The following is a 21,265-nucleotide window of genomic DNA, read 5'->3' as shown; positions in this document are numbered from 1 at the left end:
CTTCTGCTTCCAGCTCCATCCCAGCCTCCAAGGGTGTCACTTTTAGAGATGGCCTGGTGGGGGCAGCAGGGACGGACTGTCTGCCTGTCTTGTGTTCCGCAGGAACGCAATGCTGAGAGTGCCATCGAGGCCTTGAAGGAGTACGAGCCTGAGATGGGCAAGGTGATCCGCTCAGACCGCAAGGGCGTGCAGAGGATCCGCGCCCGGGATATCATCCCTGGAGACATTGTGGAAGTGGCAGGTACGCTAGGAGCCTCCTCCTTTCATTATGTGACATTGGAGAGCCCCATCCCTCTCTGTGCCTCCACCATTCTGGCTGTATATGCCAAGGGGGTGGCTGTCAGTTCCCTCCAAAGCTCTGTGGCCAAAACCCTGCTGGGTGACTGTGGACCAGAGGGGCAAGGAACCACAAGCTCAAGCACCTGCTTGTCAGCCCCAGCCTTGGTTCCTAGGAGCCCTGCTGGCTGTCCTGGGGGGTGGTGCCCCAAACCATCCTCACCCAAGCCTTTCTGCCTCACAGTGGGAGACAAAGTGCCCGCTGACCTCCGCCTCATCGAAATCAAGTCTACCACATTGAGAGTGGACCAGTCCATCCTGACAGGTGAAGACTGGACTCCGTGGCCAAGAGGGGGTGGGGCCAGGAGGCTGGGCATGTCCTCATGTGGGGCTTCTCGTATCTGATTCCATGACCAGGTGAATCCGTGTCCGTGACCAAGCACACGGATGCCATCCCAGACCCCAGAGCCGTGAACCAGGACAAGAAGAACATGCTGTTTTCTGTAAGTCCCTGGGATGCCTGGGGCATTTGCCTGGACAATGACCATAAAATTAACAACATTAAGATTAATCAGTTAGGCAGTTCATTTCTCCATCAGCTAGGAAGGATGTTGGTGCTGAGGGATGATAACTATGATGGCTTCTGGTGCTTTGATGAAAGCTCAGATGCTTGGCCTTCTGACCAGGTGTCTGCAATTTCACATCATTGGAGCATTTGCTGTATCCCTGGGGTTGCAGCTCTCTAAGTTTGCTGTGGCTGAACCAAGAAAGAAGGCATGTGCAGATTTCTACAGAGGTTATGATTCCGTGAAAGATTTTGAGGAGATGAGGAAGGCTGGTATCTTTCAGAGTGCAAAGTGATTTTAGAATGCAAGAATTTCAGGGCCGGCCCGTGGCTCACTTGGGAGAGTGCGGTGCTGATAGCACCAAGGCCACGGGTTCAGATCCCTATACAGGGATGGCCGGTTAGCTCACTGGCTGAGCGTGGTGCTGACAACACCGAGTCAAGGGTTAAGATCCCCTTACCGGTCATCTTTAAAAAAAAAAAACAAAGAAACAAACCTTTGAGATAAGTACCCTTGTTATCTATATTTTCCTGCAAGGAGACAGGCACAGAGTGGTTAAGTAAGTTGTCCAAGGTCACAGAGCCAGTGAGTGGCAGAGCTGAGATGTGAACCCAGAATCCTGGCTCTACAGCTTTTCTTCTTTCCTGCTAGGTACCCTGTCTTATCCTGCAGAGGGGCAGAAAATCCTCTAGAAGAAAGAGGGTTATGAAGGTGGGGGAGGATGGCGGGAACAGTTCATTTCTCAGATGGGAAAACTGACCTCCAAGATGTGACATCAGGTCCCCCTGGCTCTTCTCAGGGAGAGCAATGGGTTCAGCTCTGGTGGGAGGGACCTGGCCCTGTGGCCTCAGAGAGAGAGTTAGCAAGTGATACAGGCTGCCCAGCAACATCCTGAAGCTGAGCATAGAGCATTTGGGAGCTACAAGGAAGAGCCAGGCCAGTCGGCGAGTGGCCCAGGCACCAAGTTATAGGGGCTAGAAAACCTCCTTGGAAGTGAAGAGAAATGCAGAAAGTGCTATTCACCCGGAACTCTTCTTGAGGAACGTGCCCTGCCTAGTTGCCTGGAAGCCTGGAACAAGCTGCTCTGGGGTTGAAGTGAGGCTCTAGGAGGCAAGCTCAAGTGCCAGCAGCTGTCACTAGGAAGCTTTCTGAGGAGTGTGATGTGGCCAACCACAGGTCATCTCCGTAGCTGAGGCACCTGCACACAGGAGACCAGATCTGCATTGCTCAGGGCAGGAGAAGAGAGACGGAGGCTGCCACCCACCCTTGTCAGCCTCTACAGCACATCCATGTGAAGGGATGCTGAGTTATTTGCCTCCTTGGAGCAACTGTGTCTTGGGCCTCTGTTGGACCATTTTACAGAAGAGGACAAGGAGGCACAAGGCTGGCTGTTCCTTATACCAGGACTTGGGCATTTTGCCAGGGCCTTAGGAATGGATGAGCTTAGGCTCAGGTTTTCTGGATTCTTCAGTAAAAATAAACTGCTGTATCACAGTCAGCTGTGCTGCTGTGTGGCCGTAGTGGTTGTTTACAAATCATGTTTTGATGGGTTGGTGTCCTTGCGGTGCGGTGATCGTATTGTCAGTATTGGCCCCCATGCCTCTTCTGTGCCAGACCCTATGCTAGGCCTTGGGGATATGGCGATGAACCAAAACCCCGCCTTCATAGAGCTGCCACTATCATGGGAAGACAGCAGTGACCCAATAAATACATAGCTACTTAAGTCAGGAAGCAGTAGCGACATGAAGAAAAAGAAAGCCAGGTGGGATTAGAGCCCTATTCTGGCCTGAAGGAGTCCGGGGTGCTGGGCCCTGGCTCGGTGCTGAGCAGCCGTTCCCTCATCCCTCCCTTGGCCAGGGCACGAATATCGCATCGGGCAAGGCAGTGGGCGTGGCAGTGGCTACCGGCCTGCACACGGAGCTGGGCAAGATCCGGAGCCAGATGGCTGCGGTGGAACCTGAGCGGACGCCACTGCAGCGCAAGCTGGACGAGTTTGGGCGGCAGCTGTCCCATGCCATCTCTGTGGTTTGTGTGGCCGTCTGGGTCATCAACATTGGCCACTTTGCTGACCCAGCCCATGGCGGCTCCTGGCTCCGCGGTGCGGTCTACTACTTCAAGATTGCCGTGGCCCTGGCTGTGGCTGCCATCCCCGAGGGCCTCCCAGCTGTCATCACTACATGCCTGGCACTGGGCACACGGCGCATGGCACGCAAGAACGCCATTGTGCGGAGCCTGCCCTCTGTGGAGACCCTGGGCTGCACCTCGGTCATCTGTTCTGACAAGACGGGCACACTCACCACCAATCAGATGTCTGTCTGCCGGGTGAGTGGTCACAGCCAGCTTGGGGTCCCACTGGTGTTGCTGTGTGATGCTGGACAGGCTGGGTTCCCTCTCTGTTTCACTCCCTGACCTTTTTGGCAAGGGATGGTGGAGAGAACCTGGGGGCTGTCCCATGGTGGGGAGCACTTCCAGGTTTCCATGGGGCAGAGCAGATAACTGGCAGGCTGTTGTAGACAACATCTGGCTAGACACGTGTCACTGGGGCCTGTGTGTCACTGTGGGGTCCCGGGCAGGTCACTGCCAGTCTGTGGGCCTCAGTCTCCTCATCTGAAGTCTGGGTAGGCAAGCCCTACCAGGTAACCATAAAGGACACAGGAAAGGGTCAAGTACAGCTGGGCCTGAACCCACATCTGTCCTGCTCCATCATGACTCTGTGCAGTCGACACCTGTCACCAGATATGCTGGCTCCAGTGACCTGGGAAGGACCAGGGCAGGAATTATTCATTCCCTGGCACTTGATACTACATTCTGGGCCCACTGCCCACATGCTCCAGGATTCTGGCTGAGACTCCAGCAAGCCCATGGGATAGAGGGATCCTCCTGACCCAGAAGAGGGATGGATGGGGAGATGGTGAAGGCTGTGGGTTTCCTACCCTCCCAGGTTCCACATTGCTCCTCTCCCACCCTGGGTCCCACACTCTGCCCACTGGGCCTCGGAAACCCAGGCTCTATATTCTGAGACCTTAAGGCCACATAGAAGCCCATCAGAGGCTCCTGCAGGGGAGGAGGCACCAGCAATCTTTACTGCCCTGCAGCCCCTGGCCTGCTAAAATCCCTAGTAGGATTTTATCTGAAAAGAATGTTCCTTGACCAAAATAAAGGTTTAAAAGGACAGGGAAGTTGTAGAGGCCTTACCTGAATAATGGGCTGTACTTGCTGGAGGACTGCCCCCAGGAGCAGGGAGAGAGGGAAGAAAGGAACATTCATTGAGCACCTACTGGGTGCTGGGCAGGCCATTTGTTTGGGAATGTGCAGCGAAGCAGTTTCTGGGTAGCAAGAACTGTCTTCCTAGCAGAGCTGGCTCACAGACAAGGAAATGGGCTGCCCCGGAAGGGGTGAGCCCCCTGTCCCTGAGATGCACAGGTATGGGCTGGGTGACATGGAAGGCCCTGCAGGCAGGGGCTCACTCTCTGGGGACACCTCTGAGCTGGAGGGGTCTGTGCCTCAGAGCAGGGTGGGTTTTCTCCCTTCAAGGCCAGGAACTTATCCCCTTAAGGGAAAGGAGGAGAAGCTAGACTCTGATCCCACTTTCTCCCTGTTACCAGTGGAGAAACTGAGGCTCAGGTGCTTGGCTAGGAGTCACACAGTGGGATGGGCAAGGACCCAGGCTTACTGCTCTGCTCAAGGCTGGCAGCTGCCACTAGAGCCTTGAAGAATCTGCCATAAACTCCTCAGGAGTCCGAGCAAATGGACAAGCCAGAGCTGGGCACACCTAGCCAGAGCAGAGTCCCCACCTCAGCCCAGTCGGGAGGGGAGGCCAGGCCGGTAGCTCTTGGGGGAGAGGGGACTAGCAAGATGCTGCCCTGGGGTCAGGCTTTATTCAAACTGGCTGCCCAGGAAGGGGGAAGGCGACCCGGCCCGCCTGAGCAGACCCCTGCGCTCCCCAGATGTTCGTGGTAGCCGAGGCCGAAGCGGGCTCCTGCCGTTTGCACGAGTTCACCATCTCGGGTACCACGTATACCCCCGAAGGCGAAGTGTGAGTGTGCGGGCGCAGGGGCTGGTGGGTGGGGCTTCCTGGTGGGTCGGGCACGCGGGACAGGGAAGAGGTGGCGGTCTGCAAGGCCTCCTGGGGGCGGGGCCAAGGAGCTGGGCCCCACCCAGGGGCGGGACCAAGGTCCTTGGACTGACTGCCCGGGCTCCCCAGCCGGCAGGGGGAGCAGCTTGTACGCTGCGGGCAGTTCGACGGGCTGGTGGAGCTGGCGACCATCTGCGCCCTGTGCAATGACTCGGCGCTGGACTACAACGAGGTGGGCCCCACTCCCTTCCATGACCTCCCTAGTATCCAGGCTCTCAGGACAGACTCTTCCCAGAGCTTAAAAGCTCCCAAGGTTGGCGGTCCTTGCCCCTCAGGAGTGCCCCACCCCAGGAGCACGGCCACCCCTGCACAACCCCCCTGCCGCTCTGCCCTCTTCTTCAGACTAGATTTGAAACCCTGTCCCTGGGGCGCTTGGGCTGTGGGGGACTGCAGTGTAAAGGGTGGAAAGGCCAGGGATGCCTGGGGAAAGAGATTTGAGGGGCAAGACAAGGGAGGGTGTTTAAAGCAAAAGGCACAGCCCAGAAAAGGCCCACAGTCTGTAAAAGCCTGCTGTGATTTAGGCATTGAGTGCCATTCCTGGCCGCAGCAGGGGAATGGAGCAGGCGGGAGAATGCTCCCGCCCATGGGGAAGTTCTTGGCCAGACTGAATCGGCTCCAATGCTGAGCTGGGGGCAGTAGAGAGCCATCAAAGGGTTTTGAGCAGGGGAATGCTATGTTCAGATTTGCACTTATGAAGATCACCCGGCCTTCTGTGTGGAAGATGGAAAGACCAGACAAGGCTGTCAGGGAGCCCTGTGTGGTTGTCCAGGCCAGAGAAATGCTGACTGAGCCCTGGCTGGGGCCTCGGAGAGAGGAGAGAAGGCATGGGCCAGAGAGAGATTTAGGAGCTGAGAATCCTGGGACTTGGTAGCTGGTTAGGTGAAAAAGAGAGGGAGGGGATCAGGGTGGTTTGTGGTTGCTGTCCTGGCTGGTGCTGTCACTGGAGTGGCAAACATAGGGAGAGGAGGAGGTGGCCCAAGGGGTCCCCAGGGAGCAAGGTCCAGCAGGCAGCAATCGGACATGTGGGCTGGAGCTCAGGGGAGAGGTCTCAGCTGGGCTGGGCACTGGCAATCGTGAGCATGTGAAAGGTGGTGGCGGCAGGAGGCTCATGTGGCCTCAGGGGGAGCAGGTGGAAAGGAAGGAACAGACCTAGACAGCAGGGTTAAGGCCCAGAAAGAAGAACCTGGGGAAGGAGGCTGAGAAGGAGTGAACAGAGAGAGAGGTGCAGGGCAGGGATGGTGTGTGGCATTGATGCCAGGGTGTAGGGGAGAGACGAACGTCAGTGTCAGACACCACTGACCCCAGGTCAGTGGGCTGAGAATGGCTCACAGGCCTGTGCAAAGGAGGTTACATGGAACTTTGGCAAAGTGAGCTCCAAGCGGTAAGGAGTAAGTGGGAAGTGAGGTTGGGGAACCCAGCTGCGGACCACCTGCCCCTCACTCCCTGTCCTCTGGGTCCCGCCAGGCCAAGGGCGTGTATGAGAAGGTGGGAGAGGCCACGGAGACGGCTCTGACTTGTCTGGTGGAGAAAATGAATGTGTTTGACACTGACCTGCAGGCCCTGTCCCGGGTGGAGCGAGCTGGCGCCTGCAATGCGGTGAGCAGGGTGGGGACTCAGGCCACAGGCTACGTAACTGGGGCTTCTGGAGCATCTGGAGATGGCAGAAAGGAGTGCAAAGTCTAGGGAGGCTTCCGGGAGGAGGAAGGACCTCAAACCCCTAGTAAGACTTGGCTGGGGAGCAAAGAGAGGAAAAGGCTGAGTGTGGGCAAGGGCTTGGAGTTGGGAAGTGCATGGCATCTTCAGGTAATGGTAACTTTTTGACACTTCTGGGGCTGGAGAGGGAGATGGAGGCCTTGAATGCCAGGGTCAGAGGAGTGTAGGTACCATCCAAGAGCAGGAGGCTCTTCTTGGGGTAAGCAGCTGGTGAGAAAGCAGGCAAGCGTTGCTGGCTCTGTCCCTCAAGCCCTAACCTGCCTGGACCCCACAGGTCATCAAGCAGCTGATGCGGAAGGAGTTCACCCTTGAGTTTTCCCGAGACCGGAAGTCCATGTCAGTGTACTGCACGCCCACACGTCCCGACCCCAGGGCCCGGAGCAGCAAGATGTTTGTGAAGGTGGGGGCCTAAGTGTCTGGCCTGGGGCACCTGCATACCCAGGGTCTCAGGGGAACCTGGTCTCCAGTCCTCTGAAGCACCAGTGACTGTGGCTGCGGGAGACTAAGGGAGGTGTAAGGCCCATTGTCAAGGTGATAAGTCCAGAATGAGGGTGGTCAGCCTGCCAGAGAGAGCTGGGAGCAGGATCCAGGCTTGGTGGAGATAAGCCAGGGCCAGGGGACCGAGGCCTGCCCCTGGCCATGCTCCCAGCTCTGGGCTCAGGGTCACTGCCTCACCACATGACAGGGTCATCCATGCTTTTCTGTGGGCCTCAGTCTCCCCAGGTGAATGACAAGGTTGTACTGGAAATCCTCAGAAGCCCTTTTTGCCTCTGACTGGTGGTGTTGAGGTGGCTCGTGTTTTGAAGTCACAGGGAGGGAAAAGAACCAGCTCCCATATAGGCCTCTTTCTGCAGCACCTCCTGTCGCTGCTTTCGAACCTGAAGTACTTCATCCCACAATGGAGGTTTTAACCCCTTTTGAAATGAAAAGGCCCCCATATTGGGAGCTCAGACACTTTGAAAAATTCGTCTCTGGGCTGACCTTTTAGGAGAGAAAGAAGCCTTTGAAGCAGCATTCAGAGGCTATTCCTAGGCCTGGGGTGAGGTCTGAGGTGAGACCCTATGCTGCTGAGGAGCCTGTCACCGCCAAGGCCACCTTCCCACAGCCATACCCACCACACCTTCTGCATGGCTTTATTTCTGGTCCCCAGGCAGGGCTCAGCCTGCCTCCCTGCTGCTGAGACCCCTGCAGAATCCCATTAGCACCAGGCAGGCAGGGGTGCAGGACCTACAGGGTATGCCGTTCTACCCCCCACCCCAATGCTGCAGCAGGCCTCCTCACCTGGGGCCTGGTGAAGGAAGGATACCACCTGCTGGGTGTCGGATGTCTGTGACCTCCCCCAACCCCCTGTTCCCTTTAAGTTTTCTCACAGTGGGGCCCACTTAGTTCCCACTCAGCTTTCAAAGAATGGATTCTGGTCCATGCCTTGTTGTATGTACCCTTGGGAGGCCTTTAGCCCTATCTGGGTCTCAATTTCCTCACTTGGGCAGGAGGGAGGGAGGGGTCCTGACTGATGGAGCTGCCTGCTCTCCCCCTCCTGCCACTCTGCAGGGGGCTCCTGAGAGTGTGATTGAGCGCTGCAGCTCAGTCCGCGTGGGGAGCCGCACCGTACCCCTGAGCACCACCTGCAAGGAGCAGATCCTGGCCAAGATCCGGGATTGGGGCTCAGGCTTAGAAACGCTGCGCTGCCTGGCTCTAGCCACCCGGGATACACCTCCGAGGAAGGAGGACATGCGATTGGACGACTGCAGCAAGTTTGTGCAGTACGAGGTGGGTGCTGGGAGCTGCGTGTCTCCCTGCAGCGGCTGGGCAGGTAACAGGTCAAGGATGGGCTCAGGCCTCACTTGCCCCCTCCCTACAGATGGACCTGACCTTCGTGGGCTGCGTGGGCATGCTGGACCCTCCGCGGCCCGAGGTGGCTGCCTGCATTGCACGCTGCCACCGGGCGGGCATCCGTGTAGTCATGATCACAGGGGACAACAAAGGCACAGCAGTGGCCATCTGCCGCCGGCTTGGCATCTTTGGGGACACGGAGGATGTGGTGGGCAAGGCCTACACAGGCCGTGAATTCGACGACCTCAGCCCGGAGCTGCAGCGCCAAGCCTGCCGCACTGCCCGCTGCTTTGCCCGTGTGGAGCCCGCACACAAGTCCTGCATCGTGGAGAACCTGCAGTCCTTTAATGAGGTCACCGCCATGGTGAGGCCACAAGGCTTGGGAAGAGCAACCTGGACAACCCCCTCCTCTGCCTCATTCTTATCTTTTCCAACATTTTGTTACAAAAAATTTCAAATACAAAGAAAAATTGAATTTATAGTGAATGCCTATATATCCACCGTCTAGAGTCTATAATTAACATTTTAGGGGCCGAGCCTGTGGCGCACTCGGGAGAGTGCGGCGCTGGGAGCGCCGCGACGCTCCCGCCGCGGGTTCGGATCCCATATAGGAATGGCCGGTGCACTCACTGGCTGAGTGCCGGTCACGAAAAAGACAAAAAAAAAAAAAAAAACATTTTAATATATTTGCTTTATCATTTACCTCTCCATCTGTCCATTCTGTATCCATCCTTAATCCGTCTTTTCTTAAATGTATTTCAAAGTAATTGTAGACATGAGTATACTTCATTCTCACATACTTTAGAATGCATATCATTAACTAGAGAGCAATATTTGTTGTGGTTCTGTTTTTCCTTTTTGAGGTAAGATTTCATGCAGTGAAATGCACACATCTTAAGTGTACTATTTGATGAGTTAGACACATGCACACACCTGCGTAGCTCACACCCTCATCAGGATGTGAAACATCACCATCAGCCCATGACCTGCCCTCACACTCCCTCCCCATGGTCCCCTGTCCCATAACAGGCAACCACTGTTCTCATTTTTTCACCATAGATTAGTTTTGCCTGTCTTAGATTTTCATGTGAACGGAGTTGTATGGTGTGTGCTCTTTTGCGTCTGGCTTCTTCCTTTGAGATTCGTTGCGGCTATCAGTAGAATATTGCTTTTCTGTTATCAAGTAGCGTTACATTGTGTGAGTATAGTTTATTTATCCATTCACCTTTGGATGGACATTGGTTTGAGCCCAGTTTTTGTTCTGTGTCATTCTCGACTGCTGACCTGTTCTTCAACGATTATCTGGTTCTTGACTTTAATCTCATACTGACCTGGCCTCTGTTATTAATCGTGACTTCCAGCCTAACCCAGTCTTTTACCTTGACCTTAATCCTGACCTGTGTCTCAGCCTTGACCTGGATACTGACCCGAATAGCAACCTTGATTTGACTTCATCTATAACCTGGTTCTTGTCTTTATGTTTGACCTCTATGATGACTTTGTCCCTGACCTTAACCTTGACCTCCATCTTAATCTGATTCTTTATTTTGGGCTCAGCCCTGATATGGGTTACAGTCTTGGCCTGGACGCAGACCTGATCCCTGACATTTACCTTGACTACTTCTCTCCCCACCCCCAACCCCTGCAATACTTTACTTTGATCTGGCCTTCAATCGTGACCTTGACTGCAACTCCAGCATTGACCATGATGTTATTCCTAATGTGGACCATAACTTTGACTTGGCCTCTGACTCTGACTTGACATCCACATTAATCTATTTTTTTTATCTTGAGCCTGAGTCCAGACTTGATCCTGCCTTCACCTTGGCTCCAACCTTCACCTGACTGCAACACGGACCTGGCCCTTGACCTGGGTCACAACCTTGACCTCAGCTTTTCCCCTAGCCTCAGTTTCATTTTCTACCCCCTGTTTCATTTTCTACCCCCTATACAACCTGAATTTCATCCCCACCTCATCATTTTTTCTGACCTCAGACTCTACCTTCTCCCCAGTTGTGTCCTTGTCTACACCCCATGCCTTCCCCTTAGCCTCATCCTTGGTGGCTGGCTGGTATGGGGATCCAAACCTTAACCTTGGTGTTATCAACACTGTGCTCTAACCAACTGAGCTAACCGGCCAGTCCTCTAAGTTCATTCTTGAATCCACCATTTGTTCTGTTCAGCTGTCTACTTCCTTGGGGACATCCCCTAAGACTGGAGATGTGCTGAGTTAAGGGATGATGGGGAGGTGGAGGGAAAGTTTCTCAGGCGTGATCCTATCTGACGTGGCCCACAGACTGGTGATGGGGTGAACGATGCACCAGCCCTGAAGAAAGCAGAGATTGGCATCGCCATGGGCTCAGGCACAGCCGTGGCCAAGTCGGCGGCAGAGATGGTGCTGTCAGACGACAACTTTGCCTCCATCGTGGCCGCAGTGGAGGAGGGCAGGGCCATCTACAGCAACATGAAGCAATTCATCCGCTACCTCATCTCCTCCAACGTTGGCGAGGTCGTCTGGTGAGGCCCTGCAACCCCTCCCCCCAGCCCTCTGGACCAGCTCTGTGTCCCTGAGAAGGGGAAAATGACTATTCCTGGGATGGGGTTGCAGGGATGGAGGGACATGTGCCCTACCCTGGCCAGGGCCTTCCATTGTCCCACCTCAGGGTGGGCAGGGACAGGGACACCTTGTCATTCTCCAGAGGCCTTGGTGACCCAGCCCTCAAGGAGATGCCCAAAGAGTCTTCAATCATCCCTGCAGCTACAGCCTTCTTTCCACTTTCAGACTCACAAGACAAGAGAAACTAACCCCACCTTTGGGCAGTGATGTGTTCGTGTGTGTTTGTGTGTGTTTGTGTGTGTTTGTGTGTTAAGGTGTGTGAGTGTGCACATGGTATGTGTGCCTGTGAGAGGTGTGTGACGTGTTTGTGTGTGCATGTGTGCCCTTGTGCATCTTTGGGCATGAGTACAAACAGAAGGATTTGTGTTGGTGTGTAATTGTATACACACTTATGTTCACATGCCAGAGATGCCTGTGGGGAATGGTGAGCACATGTTTGCTGGACATGTGTGAATTCTACATCTTTGCACATCAGGCAAGCATGTAGGTGTTTGCTTGTGTTTGTGGATTTGTGGCACGTACTAGGTTTTTGCATGTGTCTGATGCTTGGGCATGCCCGGTTGTGTGTGTGTGTGTGTGTTTGTGTGTGTGGCTGTGAGTATATAGTTGGCATTTGCTAGGCCTAAAGAGCAGACATGTCCAGGGTCCAGAGCAGGGACTAAGGGAGTCAGGATTGGCCCGGTGTGAGGCAGAACCATGTGCACACATCCCTCACTTATAAACACACATCAGGACTAGCAGAAAGAGGAGGAGCTGCCATGGAGACAGTGGGTGAGCTCCTGGCCTGGGGTGTGAGCAGGAGCTGGACCCTCCCTCTGGTGTGTACTGGGCCTGCTGGGGGCTAGAGCCCATGATTCTGGTTCTAGCATCTTCCTCACGGCAATTCTGGGCCTGCCCGAAGCCCTGATCCCCGTGCAGCTGCTCTGGGTGAACCTGGTGACGGATGGCCTACCTGCCACAGCCCTGGGCTTCAACCCACCAGACCTGGACATCATGGAGAAGCTGCCCCGGAACCCTCATGAGGCCCTCATCAGTGGCTGGCTCTTCTTCCGGTATCTGGCTATTGGAGGTCAGCAGATCCCCAGCCCCCAGTGAGCTTCCTGAGCTTCCTGAGAGCCTTGTATCAGTTAGGCTTGCAAACTGCAGAAAGTATGACTCAGCTGGCTGATGCCAAAAGAAAACGTGGGCTCCTGTTACTGAAAAGACTAGAGTATACTTCAGGCATGGCTGGATCCAGGCCACATACAGTATCACTGGCATATTTTGCCTCTGCCTCAGCTCCTTCTCAGGCAGGTGCACTACAGGGTGGTCGAATGGTTGCTCCAGCTCCAGCCCTCATGCTCACTCCACTATAACCCCAAATTCAGCAGAAGAGAGAGCCTTTTATCTTGCTATTCCCTCAGTAGTATGATAAAAGTCTCAGGCCTGTTCTCATTGGCTCAGATTGGGATATCTCCTAGCTAATCACTGTGGCCAAAGGTGTGGCAGATGCTGATTACCAATCAGGGCCCGCCACTAGCATTGAGGGTAGGCGTCTGCAGATCACATGGCTTAGAGAGGAGAGGGTGGTTCCCTGATGGAGACTCAGGACATTGTTAGGAGGGGGAAATGGATCCCAGAAACCCACAGCTGTGTGCTACAGCCAGTCTCCTCCTCCCATCTCTGCAGTGTACGTAGGGCTGGCCACAGTGGCTGCCGCCACCTGGTGGTTCCTGTATGATGCCGAGGGACCTCAAGTCACCTTCTACCAGCTGGTGAGCAAGTGATGGCCGGGGGGCCTGTTGGGGTTAGACCCAAGGTAGAACTTACAGCTTGAGTTGTTGTTGGAGTTCCAGGGGAGGGGTCCTGGACCCCGTTGTTGGCCCACAGCTGTCCTCCCCACCCCCATACATACATATAAACATCCACCACGTAAGGAGCCAAACTCAGAGGCCACTGGGAACCTAGAGACACCAGCACAGCCCCTCAAGCCAGAGAAGAGGCTGCTCCCTCTCCCAATCAGTTAATTAAGGGGGACCAAGGGGTATAACTGCCTAGAAGTGTCTTTATCAGGGAGCCCCCAAAACATTGAGGGTCCAGAGGAAGGAGCCCCCAAATGATGGAACTTCAGGCAGAGGGTCAAACTAAGGAGATCAAGAGGAGTCTGTCAGGCTCTTCTCACCACAACCAGTAGATGTTTCTCAGGGACGGGACCCACTGACCTCTTGAAGTCACCTGGCTGGCAGGTGCCCACTGCAGGCACCTAGGCTCAGCACAGCTCTGGAAGCAAATGAGACAGACCCTTCAGCTGCCATCTGTCTGTCTGTCCGTCTGTCTGTACAGACAACTCATCTCTTTTGCTTGAAAGATCCTTCATGGTTTCTCTCATTTTTTTAAAAAAAAAGATGACTGGTAAGGGGATCTTAACCCTTGACTTGGTGTTGTCAGCACCACGCTCTCCAAGTGAGCTAACCGGCCATCCCTATATAGGGATCTGAACCTGTGGCCTTGGTGTTATCAGCACCACACTCTCCCAAGCCAGCCACGGGCCGGCCCATGGTTTCTCTTTTAAAGTGGAGAGCTGCAGGGAGGCAGGATTTTCTTCCTCTGGGTAGGCTGGACTTTATTACCTGAGCAGGAGGCAGCCCAGGGGCCACTTTCCTGGCATCCACCAGTCCTCAAGCATATGGGGCGGTGTCTTCTGGCCACAGTGCAGAGCATGGGCACAGGCCCTTGTCCCAAAGGCTGGCCCCTCACTGACCCAGCCCTCCATGAAGCGCAGGCCAGCCTCGGGCACCTCCGCTCATTCACTCCTGGGGGAGCAACAGGGTGGAGGGTGAGCAATGTGCTGCCTTCTTCCAGCCCTGTCTCTCCCCCCATCCTTTACATCAAGGATCCCAAATCCCAGAGGACCCCCCCATCTGAGCCCCAGCACTATAAAAACATCTAGATACCTCTGCGATGTCTCACAGGCCCATTGCAAACCAAATACCCCAAACCAAGTCTATCACCAGTTCTTCTCCCTCCCTGGTCACTCAAGCTGAACATTAGGAGTCATGCTAGATCCCACCACCCGCCGCCACACACCCCACTGCCCAACACACACCACCAATCAGTCCCTAGTCCTCTTGGTGCTACCTTCTCAACGGCCCTTAGGTCATTCCATTTCTCACTTACCCGCTTGGTCAAGAAATGACTATTAAGCACCCCATGTGTCAGGCACAAATTACTAGGGATATAGCACTGGTCAAAGTCTCTGCAAAGAATTTCCAGTCTGGTGGGGAGAGAGCCATGGAAACCGGCAGTCACAATTCAGGGTGGGAAGTGCTTCAGTGAAGAAAGGACAGGTGGAGAGTCCGAGGTGGTCAAAGTTAGACCTGAGGTAGAACTTCCAGCTTGAGTTATTGTTGGAATTTCAGGAGAGGGGTCCAGAGCCTCATGATTCCAGGAGGAAGCTGCCAAGAGGCAGCAGAGTGGTTAAGAGTAGAGGGAAGGGAGCCTGGGTCCAGGCTGCCCAGGTTCACACCCTAGTACCACCACATGCCAGCTGTGTGACTTTGAACAGGCTACTTAACTTCCATGTGCCTTGGTTTCCTCATCTGTAAAGTGGATAATAGACCCTGTCTCATAGGACTATGGAGAGGATTAACTGAGTTAATACTTGTAAAGGGCTTAGAACAACAGCTGGGGCATAGTAAGAGCCATATGTTAATTACTAGTGTTACTTAGGTTAGTGAGACCCAAAGGGGGCCTTGCAGGATAAGGTGAGTGGGAGACAGCCAGGCAGGCAAAGGGAAGCACTAGGCAGAGCAGTGACTTCACCAATAGAAATGGCTCCACAGGGTTTCCTGATGCACCTATGAGAAGGAAGTTACAGCACTGAGCACCTTCTAATAAATGATTCAGGAGGCCACACTGTGAACCATGACCTGGGGCATAGTGTGTGTGGCAGGGGCTCACTAGTGACACCCAGAAGGCCTGTGCTGGGCAGGGTGTTTATGGCAAGAGCAATGGATCTTTTAGAACACCTTGGTACGATCCTGTTGGTATATTCTTCCTGTGCACGTGCAGAAGGATGTGAGCATGCATATGCCCGAGTGGGAGGCGTGTGTACCTACGTTTGTGTTTACGTGTGTGCATAAGCCATTAAGATCAGGGGGGTGGGGCCTGACAGCAGTGGCATGACTGATAGGAGGATTTAGTCCCTTGGTCACTGGGTGGGTAGAGCCAGCTCAAATTTAAGGATGTTTTCTCTACTCTGTGACCAGCACCAAATAAAAACGTGCATTTGCCCCAAATGCTGGTGCTTGGTGTTTGGAGAAAAATCCCAGTGTTGATTTAAAAGAGAGAAAATTCTCCATCTCTTTGTTAAAATAAGAAATCCAGCCAAGCCATAGTCTTATTTTTCTTCCTGAATGAGAAAGAAGAGCTGCCTTATCCACATTTGTTCAGTGTGGGCAAACAGGGATGTGCTTATTGGACTGCAGATCAGACAGCTGGTCACTGTACAGATTGCTCTTTGAGGATTACTTTCACAGCACGTGGCTGCAATTTCTAAATCCTTAGCTTAAAAAATCTCTGTGTTCAGATTAGACTCCCAAGAACAGATTTCTATTATTTAAGAACTGAGCTGGTTAGTGGTTATGAACATTCACACTCGTCCCTGTGACATGTAGGAGAACAAGACAGAAGTTCTCCCAAATGTCCTCAGCCAGCCTCTCATCGCAGCAGATTCTGTGATCAAGGTTTATGAGCAGAAAGAATACTCTCCGGGGGCTGTAGTGGCGAGGGCCACTTCATTGCACCCTGACAGCTTCTTGCTAATTTCTAGCAATTCAATAGTCCACATCATAAGCAAAAAGCAGATCTGAGAGAGTTCGATTTCAGTGGCAGAGCTGGAGTGAGGTGTGAATGTTACTTAATAATAGTGAACAGCGCACATGCAGCCTTTATCTTCTGTCCCACAAGGGTGATTTCCATTCAAGCATGATTTTCATGGTTGGCTTTCTCATGCATTTACTTATTCAGTGGTCTCAGTCAGTCAGCACCCCTGCTCCTGCACCTGGGGGCCTAAGACCCCCTGCCATCCTCCACAGCCTAATACCAGCTGTTCTCCCCGGCCCACCCCCCCCAGCCCAGGACAGCCCTCCCTCCCACTCTGTGCACACACTTCTCCCTCACACGGTGTGGCCCCACGGGCCCCTCCTGGGTGAGCACCCCTCCTGGGCTCCCTGGGCCCCCCCATGCAGTGTTTGGCCACTGATTGTGCTCAGGTGTCAGCTGAGGGCAGAGCGAGGCTTCCCTCTTCCTGCTCACCGGCCCCTCGGCTGACCGGCTGCTCTCCCTGACCCACTATGGTGCCTTCAGAGGAACTTCCTCAAGTGCTCTGAAGACAACCCGCTCTTTTCTGGCATCGACTGCAAGGTCTTCGAGTCACACTTCCCCACGACCATGGCCTTGTCCGTGCTGGTGACCATTGAAATGTGCAACGCCCTCAACAGGTGGGCTGGGCAGGGGGCCTGGAGCTGGAGTTGAGGAGTTGGGGCTGAGGCTTCAGAGTAGGGTCCAAGGGTCAGGGGGTGTCCAGGATTGGCGTGTGAGGTCATGGGCTCCAGGATTGGGGTCCAAGGGTCAGAGGCATCCAGGATTGAGTTCTGAGGGTCAGAGAAAGGGGACCAAGCCCAAGGACAGGCCCTGGAGGGCTGGGCGGGTGGCAGTGATACACCACTCTGGCCCTTCTGCCTATCAGAAAAGTGCAGAGGCTCCTCCACATGGGTGGGTGGGTGCCTACAGTGGGCCTCCTGCGTCCTGGCCTGAGGTCGCACCCCGTGCTCTTGGCAGTGTCTCGGAGAACCAGTCGCTGCTGCGGATGCCACCCTGGCTGAACCCCTGGCTGCTGGCGGCTGTGACCATGTCCATGGCCCTGCACTTCCTCATTCTGCTGGTGCCGCCCTTGCCCGTGAGTTACCCCTCACCCCTTCTTCAGTTCCTGGGGAGACAGAGTGCCCGGACACCACAGACCCTGGGCTGGTTGCTGGGCCTTTCTGGGCTTCTCTGCAATGGAAACCACCTGGAGAACAGGGAGGCGAGAGATCTGGCCAGCTACCTCCCTCCAGATGTGTCCCCACCTTTGGGAGCCCCCAGACTTGGGGAACAGAAAAGGTGGAGACACCCTGCTGAAGGGATGCCACGAGGCTGGGGTGTCAGAAAGGACTGTGCTCTTTCCCAGTGCAGAATCCTTCCACTTCCCAACAGGATGGATGGGCTTTGGTGTTGCGGGCAGGGGCAGGGAAGGGCACTTCAGGCAGAGGAAACTGGGCGGACGAAGGTCCAGAGGTGGGACACCAAGGTGTGCCTTAGAAGTGTCCATGATAGTCAGTGGATGGAGCCCATGTGGATGGAGCAGGGGATGGCTGGGGCACCAAGCAGTCTCCTCTGTAACCAAACCTCCTTCCCCTCCCCGCCAGCTCATTTTCCAGGTGACCCCACTGAGTGGACGCCAGTGGGTGGTGGTGCTCCAGATATCTCTCCCTGTCATCCTGCTTGATGAGGCCCTCAAGTACCTGTCCCGGAACCACATGGACGGTAAGTGGGAGGCCCAGGCCCTCCCACCTGCTCCCCACCTGCCTCCAGCTGCCCCTCTGCCTGCCCCTGCTCTGGGCTGCAAGGGACACCGCAGTGCACAGATCCTCAGGCGGTCCTGGCTACAGCCTCCCCGTCTGTGCAGTGGGGCATGTGTTCTTGGATCATGAAGTGGAGGACATGCAGGGGCTGTGGTGTTTGTGATCCAGGGTGTCTGCAGGGTCTTGGGCTGCAAGGGTCCAGGCTCACAGGGCTGCCATTGGGAGCACTGCTCAGGGCCCTGCTGCCTCGCTGTCCTCACCTGCCACCCCCCCTGCATGGCCGGGATGCTGTATCTTCCTCTGGGCCTTGGCCTCTGACCCCTCTGCACCTGGCCTGTCTTTATCCAGGCATTCTCAGGACAGTCTCCCAGGCCTGGAGTAGGCAGCCACTGACCACCTCCCGGATCCAGACCACACCGGGTTGGCATTTTTGGTGTCACTTTGTGCAAGGGGAAGGTGCAAGGGGAGGGTTCTTTGTTTCTGAGCTCAAAGCATCCAGGAGTGGACAGAATGGCGGGGGTCAGGTGGGGAGGACAGTGTGTAGAGGAGCAGGCTGGGCATGGGGTCATCGCCCTGCTGCTGCATGGTGGGCTCGCAGGGTGGGCGATTCTGAAGCTCCCAAGGGCAAGGGCGGCAGCATTGTTCTCACATCAGCTGCTTGGAGAGGGAGGAAGCAGGGGTGAGCTCCCTGTTCCTGGGAGTTTGAGCAGAGGCAGCAGCCACACGGCTGGGCTGGGCCACTGTGGGAGGCCACCACTAGCAAGAATGTGTCCCAGCCCCAGGGGAGGGCTGGGGTGGGGGGACTATAAATAGATCACATGCTTGTCATTCCATAGGGGCCGAGACAATCAATTGGCCCCCATCCCCCACACTGGACAGCCCTGCTGGGTACTGCAAATATTTTATCTTTTACCAAGGGCTCAAACAAGTTGGGTCTCTCTGGAGATGCTGACCTACCATAGGTCTGTCCGGGGAGACAGACCCCTGAGGGTGGAGGTGGGTGCTCAGCCACAACAAGGCCTGTTGGACCCACAGGCGGGGCTGGGGGAGCTGGGCATGGCCATCCTGCCCCCTGCCTGGTTCTTTCTGGCCCAGCCTCCATGGACACCCCTGGGGAGACGTGGAGGAGGAAATGGGTCTGACACCTGACACTCCATCCACGGGGCCCAGCTCTGGCCAGAGCACAGGGATGGCCTACCAGGAAATCCTCCAGCCAACCCTGACCACCTGAACTCACCTGCAGAGCCAGGCCTCCTGGTGGCAGGGACAGTGCAGGTGGCTGCTCTGTCTTCCTCAAGAGACTGCCCCTAGTGAGAAAACTTAGAAGTGAGAAAATTCTGCCCGTGGCTAAAATCTCCCACCCGGTGGGGAAAAGCCTGTGTCTCGATGTCATTCAGCATTGGCTGGTGGACGGTGGGGGACTCCTGGGCCTGACAGGAAGAGGGAGAGGGCCCTAGCAGGATGGGGCAGGTTGGAAGGCTGGGAGGGAGCGGTTTCTGCCAGCCTGGGGTTAGGGGTGGTTTCTGGAAGATTCGGGTTTAAAGCAGAAGTTTGAAAGGACAGGATTGAACCTGGTGGAGCAGGGGCTGGAATTCAGAGTGCAGGGAAGATGGGTGAGGCCTAGAGGGCCTTGGATGCCAAGGTGAGGGCCCTGGACATTATCCTCAGAGCATTGGAGGGACTGTGGCAACCAAGGAGGACAGGTGGAAGGGGCGAGACTAAAAGCGGGGCACCCGGTGAGCAGTGTTGAGCTGGTCCCGGGCAACACCCCACCTGCACTGTTGACCTGAGATGTTGAATGTGTTCCCCATAAAGTTGGGCTGGAAAAGGTGGTGGCTGCTTGTCGGGAGTGGCTATGGGGCCCACAGGATGGGCACAGGCTGGGCACCTGTGTCCACATGTGAGAAGTAGGTTGGAGGGCCTGAGGAATGTGCTCGCTGGAAGCCCAGACAGCTCTGCCCCATGTGGCTGCAGTCCCCTGGGCCTCCTAAAGCCAGACTGGACGGGGTGATAGGGGACCCTTTATGTTCCCAAGCCAGTCGGGTGGCCTTTTAGGGAAGTTTTGCTGAGGCCTGGTGCTTGTGACTTTCCCATGATTTACGATGGTGTGTCCTGGGGAGACTTGTGGATGCCAGGTCAGCCCTAGGAGGTTGGGGGACCCTCTTGCCCCACCTCTTGGCTCTTCCCAGGTGTGGCTGAGCCGCTGTCAGGGAGGCCTGTGGGCTGGGCTGTGGGCAGAGGAAGGCTGAGGGGGCTGGGCGGACAGATCCGGGAGGGTCAAGGATACGAAGTGGGCTCAGACTTTATTCTGAGGACAATGGGGAGCCGTGAAAGGAGTTGATGGGACCAGATTTGGGCTTTTGTGTGATGCCAGGGCAGAAGGGTGCAGTGAGCCTGGCACAGGCTTGGGGGCAGGGCAGCAGAGGAAGAGACAAGCTCAAGCGATTTAGGTGAGATCAGGCCTGGGTCTCTGGGGTGGGGGAGGAGGCAGGGAGGTCCCTGGCTTCTGGACCTCATGACGGTGGGTGGTGGTTCCCCAACTACAGACCAAGAGGAGAATATTCACTGTGGGGGCGGGACAGGGCTGCTGATGGAATGTGTGGTGTGAAGGAGGCCTGGAGGCATCCAGGGAGTGTGTCAGTCTGGGTAGACCAATGTCTGGAGTAGGGGAGGCCAGGGGACAGTGGGGCTGTCCCAGGGAGATGGAGGATGGAAGAGGCTGAGGAAGGGCAGAAAGGACCAGCCTGGATGTCTGCTCTCACACGTACATCTTAAACTGCTCTTGGGTTTTTCTTCCAGAAGCAAAGGAACAGAAGTGAGTGCTGGGAACAGAGAAGAGCCTCCGGTGTATACCTCAGACTGATGATGCCCAAGCACTCCCCCCACCCTCCCACCCCCCGCTACCACGCTCGCCCACTTGCCCACCGGGCCGTGCCAGACACACCACAGGCCTGAAGCTGGAACAGCCACCCCCAGCCACACTGCCACGGTCGCTGTCCCCACTTCCATCTGACCTGGGGGCTCTGTAATTCATGTCTCTTGAACTCTCCAAAGTTCTGGCCTGGGAGTTGCAGCCTGGAACGGGGCTGTCAAGAAGCCAGAGCTGGCAGTGGATCCAGAGATCCAAACCCCTCCACCCCCAAATCCATGAGCATATTTCTGGAGCTCCTCTCCTCGCTTGGAGACTGGGCATTTGCTTGGTGACCAGTGCCTCTGCACAGATGGAGGACTTCTGGGGGCCCTTCTTACAGGCTCTGACCTCTCACTTAGTGCCTGGTCTGGAGCCTGGTCAGCCCAGGGAGGGAGGTCATAAGGGGCCATCTGGACCCAGCTGTGCACAGCAAGGGCAGGCGGCCCCCTCCACTCTGCTCTGCTTCCACGAAGTTGGCTCATGAGAGCTTGAGCCTGTTTCTGTTTATATGTGCAGGCCCCAGGAAGTTAAAGGGTCAGGGAGAGTTACACAGGACCGGGGAGGGGGGGCTGGGCAAGGACCCCTGTCCTGGGAGACAGCCGCTTGCCTTCC

General features: G+C 55.5%; 2 protein-coding genes across 2 annotated transcripts in view; both read left to right on the top strand.

The window, feature by feature from the left end:
- ATP2A3 (ATPase sarcoplasmic/endoplasmic reticulum Ca2+ transporting 3) overlaps positions 1-20,605 on the top strand; it is a 31,941-nt gene extending 11,336 nt beyond the window's left edge. Inside the window, 19 exon segments of the mRNA XM_063109824.1 lie at positions 103-241; positions 521-601; positions 694-779; positions 2,700-3,164; positions 4,790-4,878; positions 5,047-5,149; positions 6,442-6,573; positions 6,965-7,090; positions 8,242-8,460; positions 8,552-8,887; positions 10,820-11,040; positions 12,007-12,209; positions 12,809-12,894; positions 16,487-16,620; positions 16,961-17,078; positions 17,587-17,704; positions 18,091-18,144; positions 18,147-18,162; positions 20,542-20,605. Coding sequence (XP_062965894.1) covers positions 103-241; positions 521-601; positions 694-779; positions 2,700-3,164; positions 4,790-4,878; positions 5,047-5,149; positions 6,442-6,573; positions 6,965-7,090; positions 8,242-8,460; positions 8,552-8,887; positions 10,820-11,040; positions 12,007-12,209; positions 12,809-12,894; positions 16,487-16,620; positions 16,961-17,078; positions 17,587-17,704; positions 18,091-18,144; positions 18,147-18,162; positions 20,542-20,605 — 2,790 coding nt within the window.
- LOC134386939 (cytochrome c oxidase subunit 6C-like) lies at positions 913-1,137 on the top strand. The gene has a single exon (XM_063109080.1). The coding sequence runs from the start codon at positions 913-915 to the stop codon at positions 1,135-1,137; it is 225 nt and encodes a 74-aa protein (XP_062965150.1).
- Positions 20,606-21,265: the final 660 nt, after the last annotated feature.

The sequence above is a fragment of the Cynocephalus volans genome, chromosome 10, assembly GCF_027409185.1.
Source record: "Cynocephalus volans isolate mCynVol1 chromosome 10, mCynVol1.pri, whole genome shotgun sequence".
NCBI lineage: Eukaryota > Metazoa > Chordata > Mammalia > Dermoptera > Cynocephalidae > Cynocephalus > Cynocephalus volans.
The sequence above is the reverse complement of the archived record's forward strand: the minus strand, read 5'-3'. Positions and strand labels throughout refer to the sequence as shown.

What these genes read in the sequence shown, in the direction of transcription:
- LOC134386939 (XM_063109080.1), top strand. Translation starts at nt 913, where the DNA reads ATGGCTTCTGGTGCTTTGATGAAAGCTCAGATGCTTGGCCTTCTGACC.